Source organism: Sceloporus undulatus, chromosome 1, assembly GCF_019175285.1.
Source record: "Sceloporus undulatus isolate JIND9_A2432 ecotype Alabama chromosome 1, SceUnd_v1.1, whole genome shotgun sequence".
In the NCBI taxonomy this organism is placed as follows: domain Eukaryota; kingdom Metazoa; phylum Chordata; class Lepidosauria; order Squamata; family Phrynosomatidae; genus Sceloporus; species Sceloporus undulatus.
Genome location: NC_056522.1, coordinates 54,478,163 through 54,496,819, shown reverse-complemented (window position 1 = coordinate 54,496,819; position 18,657 = coordinate 54,478,163). Strand labels below are relative to the sequence as shown.

The 18,657-nt window shown below is 42.9% G+C and overlaps 1 protein-coding gene across 2 annotated transcripts in view; it reads right to left on the bottom strand.

Moving 5' to 3' along the window:
* Positions 1-18,657, bottom strand: part of MDGA1 (MAM domain containing glycosylphosphatidylinositol anchor 1) — a 410,329-nt gene that overhangs the window by 185,696 nt on the left and 205,976 nt on the right. For both annotated transcript variants that reach the window (XM_042445010.1, XM_042445011.1), the window contains exon 8: positions 13,241-13,534. In XM_042445010.1, the coding sequence (XP_042300944.1) occupies positions 13,241-13,534 (294 nt within the window). The remainder of the gene's footprint in view (positions 1-13,240; positions 13,535-18,657) is intronic.

The following is an 18,657-nucleotide window of genomic DNA, read 5'->3' as shown; positions in this document are numbered from 1 at the left end:
TGTGCAAAGTCAACAGCATTTGAGCATATAGAATACATGCTGATATGTTATCACATACTTTTTAGACCTGCTTTTGTGAAAACAGTCCTGGAGGAGCCAAGAGTTCATAGTAATGGAAGCCACACAGAGATGCCTTTCCAAGCTAACATGCAATAAAGTGTTACAAAGTGCACTGCGTAGATGAATCCAGATTCTGGTGGTTTGGGTTGTTTTGTTTAGTTTTGTTTTTGCTATCTTCCAGTCTGTCTCTTAATGTCACAGAGAGAAGACTGAAATATTACAGAGTGGCCTCAAAACCTAGCCAGTATCACTTGCCTGCCACAAGTTTTAATATGCAATGTGGTGCCTAATGAGTTCACTTCTGACTCTATGACCTGGTGTCCATCTAGTAGATGGTATTTGTAATCATAATGCTTTTCTCACAGAATGTGCCTTTTATTAAAAGATTTCAAAGTACTCTGAAACCACTAATTAAGTCTCACAAACCTTTGTTGTGAAAGGTCAGACTTATCTTCTCTTCAAAAATGTAGAAATGCATCTTCAGCTTTGCCAAGCTGACTCTAAGTTTCTCAAGTTTTTCGCCTCTCAGACCCTTGCAATAATCCATCATGTGTTTGCAAAAGCAGCAGAACAGCCAAAGACTTTACTGGTGTGAAACTAGCTTATTTGTATTTATGGCCATGCTGACTGGGGGATTTTTGGGAATTATAATAAAATTAGAATAAAAAAGGAACATTTCTGATTTATATTTATATCAGTGGAATATAATGGTGGGGTTGGGGCTGGGGAGATTCTGGGAGTTGTGGTCCAAAAGGTAATTTTACCAAGTGTAAACTACACCCATACAGCTTGTATATATACCATTGGTTATTTGCTTTACTGTTTTCTGGACAAGTATATAAAACAAAGTATGAGTTTTCTCAGAATTTCTGTCACAAAAACTTGTATTCCAAGTATCTGGAGTCTAATAGCAACTGAATGGGTCAGCATTGAAATGCAAATTAAAATATGGCTTGAGGCACCTCCACTTAAATTATTGTACTCCTGCTTTCTTTACAAATTCCAGACAAAAATAACTTAGAATGAAGATTTATGATATAATGAGCACTGTCAAGACTAGGACTCCAGGAGACCAAGGTTTGAATCCCTGTTCCATCAGAGACCAACTGGATGAGTGTGGGTAAGTCACACTCTCTCAATCTTGTAAGAAGGCAACAACATAGAATCAAAGAGCTAGAATAGACCACAAGGACAGTCTAGTCCAACCCCTTGCAATGCAAGAATACAGAATCAAACCACTCCTGACACATGGCCACCCAGCCTCTAAACACCTCCAAAGAAGGAAACTCCACCACTCTTCTTGGTAGGATATTCCACTGTTGAACAGCTGTCATTGTTAGGAAGTTCTTTCTAATGTTTAGGTGGGATCTCTTTTCCTGTTGTTTGAATCCATTGCTCTGTTTCCTATTCTTTATAGCAGCAAAAAACAAGCTTGCTCCATCTTCAATATGATATCTATATTTAAACATGACTATCATGTCACTTCTTAACCTTCTCTTCCTCAGCTCCTTAAGCCACTATTTTAGGGCATGGTTTCCAGACCCTTCACCATTTTGGTCACCCTATTTCAAACATGCTCCTTCTTGTTAATGTCCTTTTTGAATTGTGGTGCCCAAAACTGGACACAGTATTCCAGATGAAGTCTGACCAAAGCAGAATAGCATGGAACTGTTACTTCCCTCCTTCTAGACACTAGACTCCTATGGATACAGCCTAGAATCATATTGGCTTTTATCATATTGGCTTCTGCATCACACTGCTGACTCATGTTCAGCTTGTGGTCTACTAAGATACCTTGATCCCTTTCACATGTACTGTTGTCAAGCCAGAGGTCATCCATCCTATATCTGTGTGTTTTGTTTTTTCTGCCTAAGTGTAGTTCCTTATATTTTTTTTCTCTGTTGAAATTCATTTGGTTAGTTTTGCCTCAGTTCTCTAAACTGTAGGTGTAATTTTCAGTTCTGATCCTGTCATCTGCAGTATCAACTACCACTTCTAATTTGGTATCATCTACAAATTTGATTAGCATGCTCTTTAGTCTATTATCCAAGTAACTGATAAAGATGTTCAATAGCACTGAGTCTTGGAAAGAACCCTGTGGCACCCCATTAGTCACTTTTCTCCAGGACAAAGAGGAGCTGTTGGTAAGCACCACTGGGTTCAGTTGGTCAACCAATTACAAACAGTAGCACTGAATAGCCCAGCAGTTCTTGAACTGTGGTCTGTGGATTCCTTGGGGACAATGATGGCCTCACAGAGGGTCTGTGAATGCCATCTCTACTCTTCACCTCCTCTCAAGGCCTGTTGGGCCCAACCCCATGCTGTGAGTGGACAGTGAAAGAGAGAGGGAGGAGGAAGAGGAGAGACTGAGCTCCATCCCTCCTGCCAGCCCAAGCTACAACAGCATGGTTCTGCCCTCCCCCTGCTCTCTGTCCCCCTCTCTTGCCTCTTTGTTCCCAGCTCTCCTCACCTTGGCTGTTTCCTCCTCAGTTCCTCCAGAAAGTCTGAGAGAAAAAGGCAAAAAGATTCTCCTCCACATCAAACAAGTCCCCACAGCCTCAGCCAGGCATCCCTCCTCAGTTGCTGGCTCTCTGGTTCCCTCCCTTCTCTCTTGCTGGAGTGAAAAGCTGTGCTGTGCAGAAAGATGGGCTTTAGGGCAGCTGGTGTGCACAGAATCAGCGGCAAAGGGAGATCGCAAGAGGCCGGAAGCAGGCTCACTAGTGGACTGTCTGGCAAAATCAATGGAGACAGGAGGAGCAGCAGTAATAGCATTTCTTGAGCAGAGACAGCCCTGGTTTAGATGTCTGTGAGCGAGGCAGTGTATTACGTGTGTGTGTGTGTGTGTGTGTGTGTGTGTGTGTGTGTGCAGGCTCACATTTGTGTTCCTCTACCTTCAGGAACCTCTCCCCCATCCATGCACATCAAAGCAGTGCACAAGGTGGAAGAATGGGAAGCAGGCTTGATCCCTCCCCATCTCATGCATGCACATATGCATGCTCATCAAACAAAGGTCTATCTCCTTGTGCCACTTGATGCTACTACTGACATACAGAGGGATGGTGATACATCAGAGAAGTGTTTGGTGACCAAAAAGCATAGAGGCAGGAGCCAGGGTGTGAGATCCAGTCAGCTTATCCTGGGGCATTTTTTTTTAAAGTGCCTCACCGCACATCCCATGAACCAGGGGTAGGCAACCTTTTTGAGCCGGGGGCCGGGTTGGTGTCCCTCAGACAACCGGGGGGGCCGAAGCCGGGGGGGGCGGAGGCGGGGGGGTGGAGCTTCCACCCCCAGGGGCGGGGCCGCATGCCGGGGGCGGAGCTTCCACCCCCAGGGGCCATGCCACCTCCTCTTTGCTGGCCCCTGACGGGGCCCCAGGCCCTGTCAGAGGCCAGAAAAGAGCTGGCGGGGACCGCCAGCGCTGGAGGCCTCCCCGTCTTTGCTGGCCCCTGACGCCAGGGCCCCGCTGCTGCCATCGGAGCCCTCCTGGAGGGCCCCTGGGACGGCAACTGGCCTCCCAGCGGGCCCCTGGGAGGCCACGTTGCTGTCCCTTGGGCCCTCCAGGAGGGCTACTGCGACGGCAGGGGCCTCCCAGAGGCCCGTTGCCTTTGCTGGGGTCCTCCAGGAGGGCCCAAGGGACAGCAACGGCCTCCCAGGGCCCGCTGCTGCCGCTGGAACCCTCTTGGAGGGACCCTGCGACAGCAACGGGCCTCCCAGGGGCCCGCTGCCGCCGTTGGAGCCCTCCTGGAGGACCCCGGTGAAGGCAACTGGCCTCCGAGGGGCCTGCTGCCGTCAAGAGCCCTTCTGGAGGGCCCCAGTGATGCAACTGGCCTCCCAGGGGCCCGCTGCCGTCGCAGGAGCCCTCCTGAAGGGCCCCAGTGGCAGCAACTGGCCTCCCAGGGGCCCGCTGCCATCGCAGGAGCCCTTCTGGAGGGCCCCAGCGAAGGCAACGGGCCTCCCAGAGGCCCGTTGTGGCTGCTGGAGCCCCGTTTTGGGGCTCCGGAGGACGCAGCGGGCCTCATAATGGGCGCCGGCCTTTTTCCCTTCAAAATGGTGGCGAAATCTTGCGCGACCTTTTTGGTTGCATGAGACTTCGCCGCCATTTTGAAGGGCAAAATGGCGGCTGAAGCCGCCGAAATCAGCGGCGATTTCAGCGGCGGGAGGGGCCGGGGGCCGGCGGAAAGGCGCCCGTGGGCCGGATCCGGCCCGTGGGCCGGAGGTTGCCGACCCCTGCCATGAACTATTCTATCCAAAAGTATCCCACTTACCTGTTTTAGCGGGGAGAAAGAGTAGGAAAAGTGTTAATTATTTTAAAATTGTATGGAATCATTCCAATATAAATATTACAATAGGAATCTGTGCATTTACTTATTTTTCCATTCCCTCCAACTTTGAAGACCCTTGAGGAACAACTTTAAATAAATATTTGATGCACTTTTGAGTTTTAAATCTGAGTCTTGTGATCTGAAGCAATAAAACATATTTAAGGGGGGGGGGGGGCAATAGTAAAGAAAAGGCTAAGAACCGCTAGCCCAGTCAATAATTTACTAGCTTGTTTGCAAGAATATCATGGAGGAACTTGTCAAAGGCCTTACGAAATCAAGATATGCTACACCCACAGCATTCCCTTCACTACCAAACTTGTAACTCTATAAAAAAAGAGATACAATTAGCTTGGCATGACTTGTTTCTGAGAAACCTATGCTGACTTTTAGTGATCACTGCATTCCTTTTTAAGTGCTTACAGCAAAACTCTTCTAAAGAAATCTTGCCAAGAAAACTATGATAGGGTTGTCATACATCAGAGGTCACTTGAAGACACATAACAACAAAAGTAAGATAAAGAATATAATTCTAGTCATGCCTACTCAAAGGTAAGTGAGTTCAATTCAGTTTCCTCCTACATAATTGTTGACAGGACTGTTTTCACTTCTATCCCTCCATAACTTTCCCAGTATTAGTTCTGCCCTTTTTTCTACAGTGGAAAAAATATTTAAAAGGGAAGGGGGGGGGTGGGAAACTGAAAAGCTACATGATACTTTCTAACTGCTTGCATTGAGAGTCCTCCATGCTTGCATGGACAGTTCAACTGCATGGAGAGTGCAACTGTTTGCATGGAGAGTCCAGGTAGTTGTCCATCTATCTCTGCTAATTATCTCACCAGTATGAGAGATTATTAACAGTGCTTGGTCTTTAGATTACTTTCTTTCCTACTCTTTCCATGGTGCTTGAATTGTGTGTTGTAGTGAAGTAAGAGGCTGTCCTTATGGTTCCATTGCTGCTGGAAGGGTGTTCCAAAATAGACAAGCTTTTGCTGAGGAGCCAGACTAAAAGTACCGAACAGCTACTGGGCAGCAGTAATGTGTTTGTGTGTGAGCGAGCATGCACATGAGCAAGAGTGAGAGTGAGTGAGAGAGAGAGAGAGAGAGAGAGAGAGAAAGACTGGCAGAGGACCTCTCTGAAATCGATCATAGAAGATTTTCTCACGACATCGTTATATGTTCCTTTATCGTCCCAAAGTGTAGTGGAATCGTCATAACAGATAGACGATTCCAAAAGATTTTCACGTGAGGCTATTAGTGTTCTTAAAATGTTGATATATCAGAATTCAGCAATAAATGATTACAAAATGATTTCAAAACAGTTGAACTGCTGAATTCTGATATAGTAAAATTTTAAGAACACTAACAGCCTCATGTGAAAATCTTTTTGAATTGTCTATCTGTTATGACGAGTCCACTACCCTTTGGGATGATAAAGGAATGATATAATGATGTCGTGTGAAAATCTTGATATACAAAAATAGGATGTGTTGTTAATAAAAGGTGATTGGAATGCAAAAACAGGAAACAGGTTAGCATCAAACACTGTACAGAATGCCAGCCTTGAATTAAAAAAAAGAAGAAGCCAGCCATTTGTACATTGGAAATATATTATTCAGGCAATGGATCACTGTGCGTAGGGGACAATTTAAGCCTCTTCTCTCTAGCTGTTGCTTTCCCAAGATTATTTCCCTGTACATGAGAGGTTTTTATTTTTTTCAAAAGCCTTCACTAAGAATAAAGGAATACTATACATATCAGTGAATCCCCCCAATACATATTCTGATCCCAATCCATACTTCAGCCCTGTGAATTTAGCAGAGATAAGTTTCAACAGTTAAAAACCACCAGAGAAGCTGCACACTATGTAATTAATGCAATATGTAGTTTGATTTCTAGTGTTTAAGATGTTATAAGATTCTTTTTTATTACTTGCAATGTTATGCTGTAATATTGTATTTTATTTTCATGCTGACTTTTGGCCAAATAAGATCATAAGACATTTCATGAAAGTGTATCAATATGACATTTAAATAATACAAGAAAAATAGAACACTAATTTTAAAAGACAATATTGCAATAGCTACTTAAAACTAAAAATCCTACAGTCCAGATGTATAACTCAATCCCTCAAACAAACACCAATAACAAAAATGCCAAAAGAATAACAGAACTGTAGAAATGAAAGGGACCTCAAGGGCTTTCTGGTGCATTCCTGTGCCAGTACAAGATCCATGGCTGAGGCATCTCTGAGAGGTGGCCATATGAATACTGCTTTAAAACATCCTAAAAAGAAGCATCTATCCCCTGCTACAGTGTATTTCACTGTCAAAACTCTCTCACCAGCAGGACAGAGTAGTGTCAAGTAACAGTTATAATCCTTATAAAAGCTCCAAACTGGGCAATGTATGCAGGTGCATGGAGAGTAGATGGAGCAAACTGCCCAGAATCCTTAGGCACAATATTGAAAAGAAGCATAATGTTATTACCTGGGAAATAAGTGGGCAAAATGTGTAAAATGCAGGCATTAAAAGCCATTCTGCATACAGAATTGATGAAATGTTTAGAACTTGATTTAGAGGCCATCCTTTGACTTACTGCATGGGTTTGTCATCAGGTAAATATTCAACAGAGAATCACCTCGTTCCCTCATGACTGTATTTCTACATATATGTAAACATACACTGGTACCATTAACACTCTATTATGTTTTTCCCCAGTGCACATATAAAACCATCACATGCAGAAAAACACTATGATGGTGTGAATATTATGCCATCTTCTGCCTTGTTCGCTCTTTGTGACAGGAAAGAGGTTGCATCATGAAATCCATAGTTATGAATATGAGTAAACTCTGAGTAAATCTTTCTGTATGAAAGGTGATGGAATCTGGCATCTTAAAAGAAGCACTGGACAATATAGCTAATGGCAAAGGATTTTGGGAATTGTAATGCAAAACATCTAGAGGGCCAAATGTTCCCTAACCCTACTTTAAGCCACTCCTAATGTAACACAGAAGGTTGTTTATTTCTCTTGCTTTCAAAACACATTGATAATAAGGAACAATCATATATCTCTAAGAGATTAGTAGTCTGTTTGTTACTCTGCCCCAGCATCTCAGTACTGCTGGCAAAGCTAATTTCAGAGCTGGTGCACCACAGTACAAAAGTATATAGCGGTGGGTGAAAAGAAAAAGAAGAAGAGAAGAAAAACAGAGAAACAGGTTCTGACATCTAATCAGATCTGCTGTATTGATTTTTTTTTTGCAACTGGAGCTTTGGAACAAATCAGCAAAACAACCAAATTATCACCCAGAATCCTCTCTCTCTCTCTCTCTCTCTCTAAAAAAAAGCCAGTTCAAAAGCAAGTTGCAAGTGTGCACAGACACAAATATATACCTATAACACACGTTCATCATCAGAGCAGATTCTCAGTTGGAAAGAACAAGCGGAGGAAAAAAATTGTGCTCTCATCAGAAAGCCTTCAGCAACCACACGATTCCCATTTCCGACAAGATTAGAATTCCAGAGCAAGGCACAAAAGCTAATGAGCTGCTCATGCTGGAGAGCAGTGGCTCAATTAACTGGAGCGCATGCACCCACCCTTCGATAACACCAGGCCCCCTGTACTGGAAGGAGATGAAGAAATGAAAGTATTGCCAGCTTAGCAAGAAGGGCAGAGAAGTGACCCTGGGTGGGTGTCATTGCACTTTACAAATGACAAAGGCTCGGGTTTTCAAAACAATAAAGGTTGTGAAAGGAATCCACAAGGAAGGAATTGCCAAGTTATTTCTTGGCTAAGACAGCATGGTGGTATGATAGCTTGAAATGATTCCATCCTCTCTGCCCAAAAACAACCCAAATGTGCCCATGAGTTCATGTACACATTCCAGCTTGTTTGTGAGGCAATGAGGGGAAAGTTTGTGAAGCAATGAGGGCAAGGTTGTGGCAAAGGCTTCATGAAATGGTGTGAATGTATCTTTAAAAGACTCTTTACTACCATCCTCAAATGTTTCTGGAAAAGTGTAGACTGTATGGGCCAGGGATGTACTGCTTAAATTATTCATTCATGAACAATTTTCTCCTTGCTGCATGGATGTCTTCAAGAGCTGTGCAGTTTTCAAAGACTTCACCTCTTCCCTGTCCATTCCCACTGGCAGGAGGGGGAGAAAAGAGAAGCCAAGTGAGGAGGCTCATTTGTTGCCAGTTATCATAGCCAGTGACAGGCAATCATCCTTATTTGCTTCCCCCATTGTTCTTGCTCACATGGACACATGGCCAGTTGAAAGGGGAGTGGGAGGGTGGTCTGTTGCTGGCTATCATAGCTGGCACCATATGAACCTCAGCTGACTACCTTTCTCCAGCTACACAGTGGTGTAGTGGCTCCACAGGAAGGAGGGGCATCCAAGCAAGAGGACTGCATGTTGCTGGCCATCATAGGCAGCTGGAGGAGAGTGGACAGCAGAGTAAGCCAGCAAGAGGACAAGCTTCAGTTTGCCAATCTCACCTACCCCTTCTATGCACATTGCCGGGTACTAGAACATGTGGTGACTTCTCAACTGCAGAGATTCCTGAATGAGAGAGATAATCTAGACCCATCTAGTATGGTTTCAGACCTGGCTATGGGACAGAAACAGCTTTGATTCCCTTGGTGGTCCCCTTGCAGGGAACTGGACAGGGGGAGTGTGTTCCCGTTGATTCTGCTGGACCTCTAAGGGAATGGAATCCTGATTCAATGGTGCTCTGGTTTGTTAAGACATAATGTTGGTTTCCTCTGTGGATATATTTGCAAACACCCTTTCATTGTGGATGTTAACTTTGGCTTTGGGTGTTAACTTTGGCCCAGCAATGGAAATAGTAGTGCTCCACAACCATGATTTGCAAACCTTCTTTGAACCATTGCTTATTATTATTATTATTATTATTATTATTATTATTATTATTTAATGTATACCCCACTGTTCTTGAAGGCAACAACCTCTGCTTTATAACATTATAACAATTAACATAAAGCCATAATTAACTTAACACCAAGAAGGGAGAGGGACAATCAAAGATGAAAGAAAAGGGAGTGCATGTTCCTAAGGCGCTCTCATTCACAACAAGTGGTTCAGAAAGATCTTGAGTAATTAGCAAATGTCTTCTTTGTTCCACTTGAATAATAAATACATGGTATGTGTCTGATGTGTGGGAATGGGAGAGTCATGCTTATTAGCACAAAGTTGTAATTGAACCAGAGTTAGGAAAAGTTACTTTTTAAACAATGCATAGAATTCCCCTTTCTGAGCTTTGATCCAAACCTAGCATCTGTAAACTGAACCGCAAGTTGTTTATTCTTCATATTCCTTTTGGGGACATTTAGGCAACAAATTTGAGGACATTTGTTTGACTTCCTCCAGTTTGCAGGTTAAGTTTCCTTATTTCTACAGTGGAAAAGAGGAAAGGAGTATTGAACAGGAAGAGTGACTAGTTTGTAATGAACAACACCATGTGTGCTGTAACCATACTGTTTGGTGACAGTAGCCTAGGCATAGTGTCTTCTGGTGCAAATTAACATTTTCTCCCTTAATCCTACACCAGCCAGCATTCCTATGCCCAATGCCACTTACGTTCCTCAGGAAACATGATCTTGAAATTCTCCTGGTGGGACGCTACCTTTGTAAAAAAGAGTTATTGCTACATGGCTTTATTTCACCCACTCCCATAAATAATATTCAGCAATGACTTCATCCCCGACCTGTACAGTGAAAGAGCCAAATTGCTTTCGTCCTGCCTCAGATATTAAAAATTCTGCCCGGTTCAGCATTTGATCACCTGCACACAGTGCATTATTCACATATGCTATCAAAAGAGCTGCAGCACTATGAATGCTAGGGAAAGATCCATCCTTAAAATGCTCACACACACATATATATACAAAGCTATCATTCTCTACTATTCTCTACAGTTGTGACTGATCCAGGTCAGATGTGAGCTGGTTCTGGGCCAGCCAGAAGGCAATACACTTGGAATTACATTGCCTTCTGGCTGACACCAAAATAACTTGGGTCCTCCAAGGTCAGAGAGAATAATCAAGTGACATCTTTATAGGAGCAGAGATTAAATACTTCCTCGCATCATTGACAGACTATTCAAATACTCCATTTGATCACAGACGAATGAATGCCCTCAGGACTCTGCCATGGAGTAAACACTGGGATCCCACTCATAATAAAGCAGAATGGTACAGGGAAGTCTCATTTTTAACTAGCCCTGAAACAGCCCTGCATTTTTTTAAAGCCATGTTTTTGTATGAGAGAGAGCAATGTGTAGGTTACAGCTTGTCATGCTCACTGAGGCTTAAGAGCAGGGCTTGGGACTGGGTATTAAGTAGACTTAACTCAATGTTCTACCTAAGGGTTCAAAATAAAACTCCCCTGATTGAACAAAGTGTGGGTGGAAGCTCCACCTATGGTCACAGGTTTCAACGTGTTGTGCTGTTACCACATATGGATTTTAATAAATTTTGGAGTGTGTATGGAGTTCCTTCATGACCTCAAACTGACCTGCCAGGCTAGAAGCCATAATCCTGAAAGCAGTAGGTCAGGTAGGCAGATGAGTCAGCCTCACAAGACCCCTGAGAAGCAACACTTTGGAAATTCCCCACAGAAAGGTTTGGGAGTTGCTAAAGGGAAAACCATCACCTCCAAGAGTAAAGGTCTCACACTTGATGAGCCAGTGATTAACTTAACTCATCTACCTTCTCCCCCCTTGTTGTTGTTAGACCATTTTGCCTCAACAAGACAATGCAAAGCCTTTGTTTACAATGGCCAACCAACCAAACATCTTTTGTTCTCACCATCAAGCACCTTTGCCAGAAGAAATCATCAGATTTGCCTGTTCCCTGGGCCAGTCTGAATTTCAGGGGGAAGCTCTGTTTCTTTGAACCCTGACCTGGCTCCTGACTCCTGGTTCCTGGCCTAGTCATTCTGTGACTGAGCCTCATGCCACCCCCATCATATTCCATTTAGACTCCTGAAGAAGCCTACTGAAATAAGTATAGCCCTAGTACTGCCTTGAACTATTCCCTATTTCTACTCTTAATTTCCTGAGCCTTGTATGAGTGTGTGTATGTTAGTGAATTGTATGTGTTTTTCCCCTTATAAATAAATTGGTTATTAATTCTAGAAGTCTGTCTCAGCTCCATTTATTGGAAACTCCTGGTCTGCTCCATATACACAATGGGAGACAGTTCTGCAGGGCTGTTGTAGCAGGCCCCCTCTTGCAATATTGACCTAATAACAATAATAATAAATTCCCCGAATCAGACCCTTGGCTACAGTGTGAAAATTCTTATTATAAGTAAAGAAGGGGGATCCCACCCAGCAAGAAAAGATCAGCAAGACCAAAGGTCACGTCCAACAGCAAATACATCCACAAAAAAATTAATTCTCACTCTGTGGCTTGTTCCCAGCCCCATTTCTGAAAATCCCTTTTCTGGAAGATCTGGATGACTTCTTTAATCCTTCCATTTTGGAGGGCAGTTCAGTCTTTCTGTTTTAATCTAGTTTTTCAGCCCTCTTAGATATTTTGACTTCCCTCAATTTTGCTGTTTGCTATTACTTGATCACACTATTTCATTATTTTTTGTGTATTCAATTCCTGTCTCTTTAGGGAGGAAGAGTAGAATATCAGTCAAGTAAAATTACACAGCTGGAAGGGATCTCATTGCTCACAATTTTAAAAATTCTGTTTAAAAAGATGCAATGATATAGTCCTGCACCTTCCAAACATTAAAAAGTTCCGCTTTGTAAATTATTTAAATTTCCTTTCCTGAAATTTGAATCCATTGGTTCAGGTTCTGTCCTCTGGAGCATCAGAAAGCAAGCTCAATCACATGACAGAAATTTTTCTTTATTTATTTATATAAAAATATACAAATAAATAAATATTACAGCTTAGGATGGCAGGTGGGAATTAGTAGCCTATTCTTCCTATGTGGACTACTTAAGTTAGGCCTGAAACAGACAAGCCAAAAGAAGCAGCTTCTGGCCACTTCAGGGGCATGGTGTTCAGATGATGCACCCCCCCCCCCCAAACAGCCAGAAGCTGCACTGAGGTGGCAGGAGCTGGACTTTTCAGGAGCTTTGGGAGTGTGCTGTCCAGTCACCATAGCCCTGACATGGTGGTGCCAGAGCAGCTGGAAACCGCTCCTTCAAGGCCTTCTGCTTTGGCCCTCAGTCATTTGTTACATGGTGACAGTCTTAAAGAAAAAAAGGGAGTGGATGGGATAGTTTTGTAGTTTACAAAAATATCCCTATCTGTGGACTGGTAAGTATACAAGCATGCCTGACATGATATTTTCCTGCCTGAGTCAAAGGAAAAGATGCTCTCCATTCCCTCTGCAGAGGCCAAATAGACTAATAATATCATCCTAGTCCAACACTGGTGATGAAACAGCATCCTTTGCCATAATTGACAGTAGAAGGTTATATGAGGAAGTGTAGGACAGGTTACATGGAAAATTCACCTGTAACCTCTAAAAGAGGAGAATAAGCAGGAGCTCTGCTAATCTATTCACACCATCACAAACCTGCTACCAGGACAACTATCACACTCCACCTAAAGACAGTGCCAATCCAGGGACCAACCAAATAGCATAATATTCCTAGATGAAGAGTGAGAATCATGTGTCCCTCTAGATATTGTTTGACTGCAACTCCCAGCATGCATGGCCAACTGCTGGGAGCTGCAGTCTAACAGCATCTGGAATGCTGCACAATTCTGTCTCAGAGGCATGCACTCGTAGATCCAAAGCCATCAAAACACAGATGTACATTCACTTAGTAGTAGGCAGCAATGATATTCTATGACTATACTTACACTGTACATTGAGCTGCACCAGTGCTTCTCGGGGTCTGATGTTGAAGCCATTGTACCTGGCTGTCTGGCATTTGTAAGTCCCACTCATTTCTCGAGCCACTCTCTCTAAATGCAGCTTCCCATCATTGGTTTCCACTGTCATGGCACCTGAAGGCATAGGAGCCTCCTTATCTACTCTGGACCAAATGATGGGTGGCTTGGGCTTCCCTCGGACTTCACACTGCAGCTCTGCCCTGGAACCTTCGCGAACAGTGATGATGGACTGGCCCTTGGGAACCATGATGGTTGGAGGCACTAATGAGAGAAATGACAAAGAAATGCATAGCAACCATTTTTAGGAATTGGTTCACTGATTGTTGCCTTACAAGATGGTTGCGCAAAATAATAATAAAGGTATTTGATGTCAAGGATGACCAAAGTATGAACTAACAGAAGTTAATTCTGTAAGTGGCTGGTGAAGATTTTATCCTTGGGAGCAACACATAAATTTATTTCAACAAGTATGCAACAGCCCTTTGTATATATGAAAGTGAGCATTTTACCACTTCTTAAACAAATTTTCTCCAAGCTAAACATACTCTTCTACTTCAGCCTTCATTTAATGAACTTGGATCTGAATCCTATTGTTAATCCAAGCTAGAGCAGACTCACTGAGTCAGTGGTATTTACCTATGTACTGTATTGGCTCTTCATTCAACAGTTGATTGAATTAGTCTCCTCCAGCTGGGACTAATCAATAGGATTCAGGCCTTGGTCTCCAGGGGAGGCTCATAGATGGAGCAATGGGAATCTCACCTCAGGAGGGGACCTCTTCCCCTGCTCCTTTCTATGTTACATAGGGCCCACAGATACCTTAGGGCATATCTATATAAAAAATGAGTTTGCTTCCATTTGGTGAAGACTTGGTTCAGATAAGGTAGTGCTCATCCAACCCAGCTAGCAGAGACAGGGCTAGCCAAAGATATTTTGCTGTTTAAAGCAAAGGACAGGATGATTTCTCTTCCCCTGTCTATGTATAAAAGCTGGCTGACTGGAAACCAAATTTTAATTCAATGTTGGTAGCGGGATAGCGTCCTCCATCATACCCAAGGAAGCAGGCTAGTTTAAGGAGCCCAGCACAGTTTGTATGATATACCTAGATCTGACAATGAAGGGAAATTACCTAGGGGTTCATGAGGAATGGCTAGAAGTCAGAAAGTTCAGGAAGAACATCTGCTGCCTTAAGTAGTCACATCATTCTATCTAAGAGTATAGCCAGCTCTGACCTGGTATCATACCTGCTACATAATTGGAACTTGGTTGTCATCCTTGATTGGATGGGTACTTCCTAATTGCTTTCACTTACCAGTATAAGTTCAAGTGCTTGCATCTGGCCTTTCACCTCGGTAGATGGATTAAAATATTGTCATATGAAACATGAACCCTGGCCCAGTCCTAATGCTACCTTTACTACCTAGACCCTTTACCTCTGCCAAAGATTTGGTCTTACCAAAGCTCAGGGATGGAGCACCTGGCATTACAGAAAGCAATGTTCTTCTTTTACTTCTTGAATATCTCGTTCTTCCAGCTTGCTCTCTTCACATATTTTCATGTACACTTAGGCTTCCACAGCATGTGGGTTTTTTATTATTCCTCTCAGATTAAACTGAAAGTTCTGAAGTCATTTTAGGCTGCACTGTCTAGCAATGGTTCAGGGTGACCCATATATGCAAAGAGGGCTGAGGAAAAGTGTGAGGATTATAATCTCTCACACACATACACCCACACACAAGTACATAGCCATTTTAAGAGCTTATTTAGGTGGCTCTGGCAGCTGACATGTCCAGCAGCTTCCTTGTTAGGTAATAAGAAGGTGTATTTTCAATTTACAGGCCTCCCGTGGGCTGTGGAATCTCATTAGATCCTCTCCATTACAGTGTGAAGACAGAACTGCACCCTCACACCTCAGTACTGCTAGCAAACATTCACCTGGCAGGAGACAATTTTCCTTATGTGGAAAATGTGCAAATTGCATTTGAAGAGTTTTAATTGAAGCCAGCTCTGCAAGGCCTCCCATTATGGTTGGCTATCTTGATAAACTGTGGCATCACTTTTGCTTAGACCACAGAACCAAAGAATGCAGAACAGTTTCCATCTTCCTGGTTTGGCACTCTGAACCAATAGTCACAAGGAGAAAGATCCAACATAATCCAATGGTTCAATGTAATTACAATTTAAAAAGTAGCAAAAGGTTTGTATAGGGATGTGGTGGCCGACTCTGTTGACTGCAAGATTGGCAGGTTGGCAGTTTGAGGCCCAGGTGCCGCAGGATGAGGTGAGCTCCTGTCACTAGTCCAAACTTCTGCCAACCTAGCACTTTGAAAGCTTGCAAAGGAAAGTACATAAATAGGTACCACTCTGGTGAGAAGGAAAACAGTGTTCTGTACAATCATACTGGCCTCATGATCCCAGAGTAGTCTCTGACAATGCTGGCTCTTTGGCTTAGTAACGGAGATAAGCACCACCCCCTATGGCTGGACATGACTTGACAATCTTGTCAACGGGGAATATCTTTACCTTTACCTACCACATCCTCCTACTACATATACAAGAAAGGGTAGATTGCAGCATGGGGTGCCTCTAGTGGTATCTTATATGCTGGTCATTCTCAGAGCTTCTTTGGGGAATATCTGGCATGTTGCCATCATCCCAAACTGGAACTGGATATACATATGGTACAGCACAATTGGTCATTTAGTGTAGAGGTTGATCCAGGGTACTGTTATGGTGACAATACCAAGAGCACAAGATACCATGATCACAATCTCAAAGAATCATGCAGTCGGAAGAGACCGCAAGGGGCATTCAGTCCAACCCGTTGGAATGCAGGAGCATGGTATTCCTTTCTAGATGCTTACAGACTGTTTCATGATCTGCTCTAGAATCTTTGCTTTGACAATGCATTTTTTAGATGCACACCAATTTTACTGATTACAGTTTTGTAATCAAGATGTAGGAAACACTATGGTTAAATATTTCTTGCTGAAAAAAGGATAAGATGGCATCCTATCCTTTGACCATTCTGCCTTCTGGCACTCTACCTTTTTGAATTTTCCTGTGGTAAAAGAAAGGAGAGGATGTTCCAAGGGTCTTTGTTTGGAAGTACAGTTGTCCCCCCCCACAAGTCCCTGGACTTGAGATCTGGGGACTTGGCAATCCATTAAGGGGTGACGGCTATTAATGGCAATGGGGTGTGCGCCCATGGCGCGCCCCCCACATGCACACACTCCATTCAAGCCTATGGGGCTTGAATATGCGCAATATTTGGAACTCATGGGGGGGGGAGGGTCTGGTACAGATCCCCCACAAGTTCCAAGGGCCAACTATAGTATCTTGGGAATGCAGCCATAATTCCCATAGTCTTTAAGGCGACAGTTCTGGAAAAATTCTCTTTTCTACAACTACCCAAACACTGTGACTGTTACAGTCAAACTAGACATGACATTATATGTGTCAGAAAGGAATCAGTTTCCTCCCCTAAATTAATAAGTACATGGGGTGGTCATTTGGACCACATTGCATCTGCAAGAGAGGTTTAATGTTGCCTACCATACATATGGGGCCTAAACATCCTAGGGGCACCAGATCCCATCTGATCTTGGAATACTAAACAGGCTGAACCTTGGTTAGCATTTGGATGGGAGAATACCAATAAACATCAAATGCTGTAAACTATATTTTAGAGAAAGAAACTGGCAAGACCAACTCTGAATATTCCTTGCCTAAGAAAATCCCATGGAATTTATGGAAGTCACCTAAAGTTGTCAGGTGACTTGAAGGTGTGTGAACACACACACATATACCATACATGCACACTGCTACTAGTCTTCCCCCCCCCCCCCCCGGGCCAGGAAAAAAGATTTTTGTTGAGAATCTGACTAGGGATGGAAGGGTTAACACTCTCCTCTTCATGAACCTGGCCCTCATGTTGCCCTATTCTATTCTTATTAAAAATCAGATGTAATTCTATAGACACACTGAATGTCATGTGTAGTTTGGATCTTAGCCAGCATTTCCAAGAGCAGGCAGAGTTTTAAACCAGAGAAAAGTCTCTTTACCCCCTCTTTCTCTGAACCAATCTGCATTGGTTAGACTAATCCCTTTTCCCTGGCCTGCAATTGTTCCATATACAGAGATGTTTCTGAGGTCTTCTCTCATATATGGCTTCAGTGTGGCTTGGTACAATGCCAGGTGTATGTGCTCTACCCCATACTTTCCCCACACTGAGAGTAGGAACCGTGTTGGCCACACAACAAAATGCAGAAAATATATATTGCAGTGATTGTTTTATTTATTTGGCCAACCAAAAGACACAAAATACATTATTCTAGCTTTTGAACTTCATAAGGTTCTTCACCTGACAAAGATGCTAAAAATCATACAGAAGAAGAAAGATCACAGTGTCAGAGTCACAGACCTGCATCTTGTTTGAGATGTTCACTTAAGATGGTGTTTACATTGGTCTTGAGGAAAGTTGATGCAGACAAAGGGACCACCCCTCCTACAATATGTGAGGGCTGAGGACAGAGGCAGTAAAAGCCAGGTTAAAAAATTCTGTCTCCATTGGCAGCAAAAGTAAACGCCCTTTGCGGTGTAAGGCATGTTTGCCCTGTGTGAACATGATTATGAAAAATGCCTCCTCATCTGCTTATTTTCCTCCAAATTCTAGTTGAATGTTTTAATGTTTTTACTGTTTTTAATACTTTTATACTATGACTGTTCAATCCTGTTTTAGCTTTGGGAATGGAGGGTGGGTATAGGGATTGTTTTCTTCTTGGATTTTATTGTAACTTTGATGTATTTTCTCTGTGATAGGGTGGGCTAGAAATAAATCTTTATTATTATTATTATTATTATTATTATTATTATCTGTCATCTTTGCATCTACATTAGATGGTAATCTTCTTTAAGATATTTTTTCATTAAATCTGAAATTGGGAGGAAGCAACTGCACAGTAGCATGTCCTTCAATTCTAGTCCCTCCCATTCAGGATTAAAGCTCAGGATCAACAAAATGAGCAGTCCTGCTGTTTAGACTGTGTTTCTAAGCAAGCTGTTGATGAGAAGTTAGCTGTTGATGAGAAGTTACCTTTAATTTAACTCAAATGTGTACTCTGCCCTCAGGCAGCTTTTTGATAATCAAAGAAGCCATAGAAACAATGGTGCGGTATGACTAGGGCTTTGGAAAGTTGGAATGCTGGGATTTCTTAATTAAAGAAGACAATGACATCACCTGCCATACCCTATTCCCTATGTAATAGTCAAAGTAGCTACGATAAAAATGGACTTTACCCAAGCAACAATAATTGTAAACTATCCTGTTATAATCTAAAGTCTTGTGTGGTGACTTGGTTTTGAATGGACAGTTAAAACATCTT